The sequence below is a fragment of the Buceros rhinoceros genome, unplaced genomic scaffold (genome assembly GCF_000710305.1).
Source record: "Buceros rhinoceros silvestris isolate BGI_N320 unplaced genomic scaffold, ASM71030v1 scaffold29540, whole genome shotgun sequence".
NCBI lineage: Eukaryota > Metazoa > Chordata > Aves > Bucerotiformes > Bucerotidae > Buceros > Buceros rhinoceros.
Window position 1 is genome coordinate 8,220 of NW_010391763.1, and position 429 is coordinate 8,648.

Here is a 429-nt window from a genome sequence, read left to right on the forward strand (position 1 = left end):
CCCACGGCCCTGCCATGCTCCCCAGGCGCAGGGAGCCCTACCTGGTTGGGCCCCCCCGAACCGGGGCAGGATTGGTGCTGCTGGCCCCCTGCTCTTCATAGAGCTCCACACGGTCAAAGAGGCAGGAGGCAGTGCCCTCCACACTGAACGTCTCCATCTTCAGCTGGATGGCAAGGCCAGGGCCCACCTCGATGTGCCAGACGCAGAGTGCATTGGGTGGGTAGGGGCTGGTGTAGTTGGGAGAGCTGAAGGAGCCCTCAGGGCCCCGCAGCGTCCCACCACAGGCTGCACAGGGCAACAGCAAGGGCATGAGCTGGTGCTGCAGGGCACCACCGTCCCAGCACGCTGCCCCACGTGGGACTTACCCGGTGCTGCCGTGCCCGCTGTGGCAAGCCGGCTCTGGGTTGGGGGGGCGGCTGTTCTGGGGGC

General features: G+C 67.8%; 1 protein-coding gene across 1 annotated transcript in view; it reads right to left on the reverse strand.

Moving 5' to 3' along the window:
• Positions 1 to 285, reverse strand: part of MFRP (membrane frizzled-related protein) — a gene marked incomplete at its 5' end in the record, with an annotated part of 3,568 nt that extends 3,283 nt beyond the window's left edge. The window contains one exon of the mRNA XM_010142969.1: positions 42 to 285. Coding sequence (XP_010141271.1) covers positions 42 to 285 — 244 coding nt within the window. The remainder of the gene's footprint in view (positions 1 to 41) is intronic.
• Positions 286 to 429: the final 144 nt, after the last annotated feature.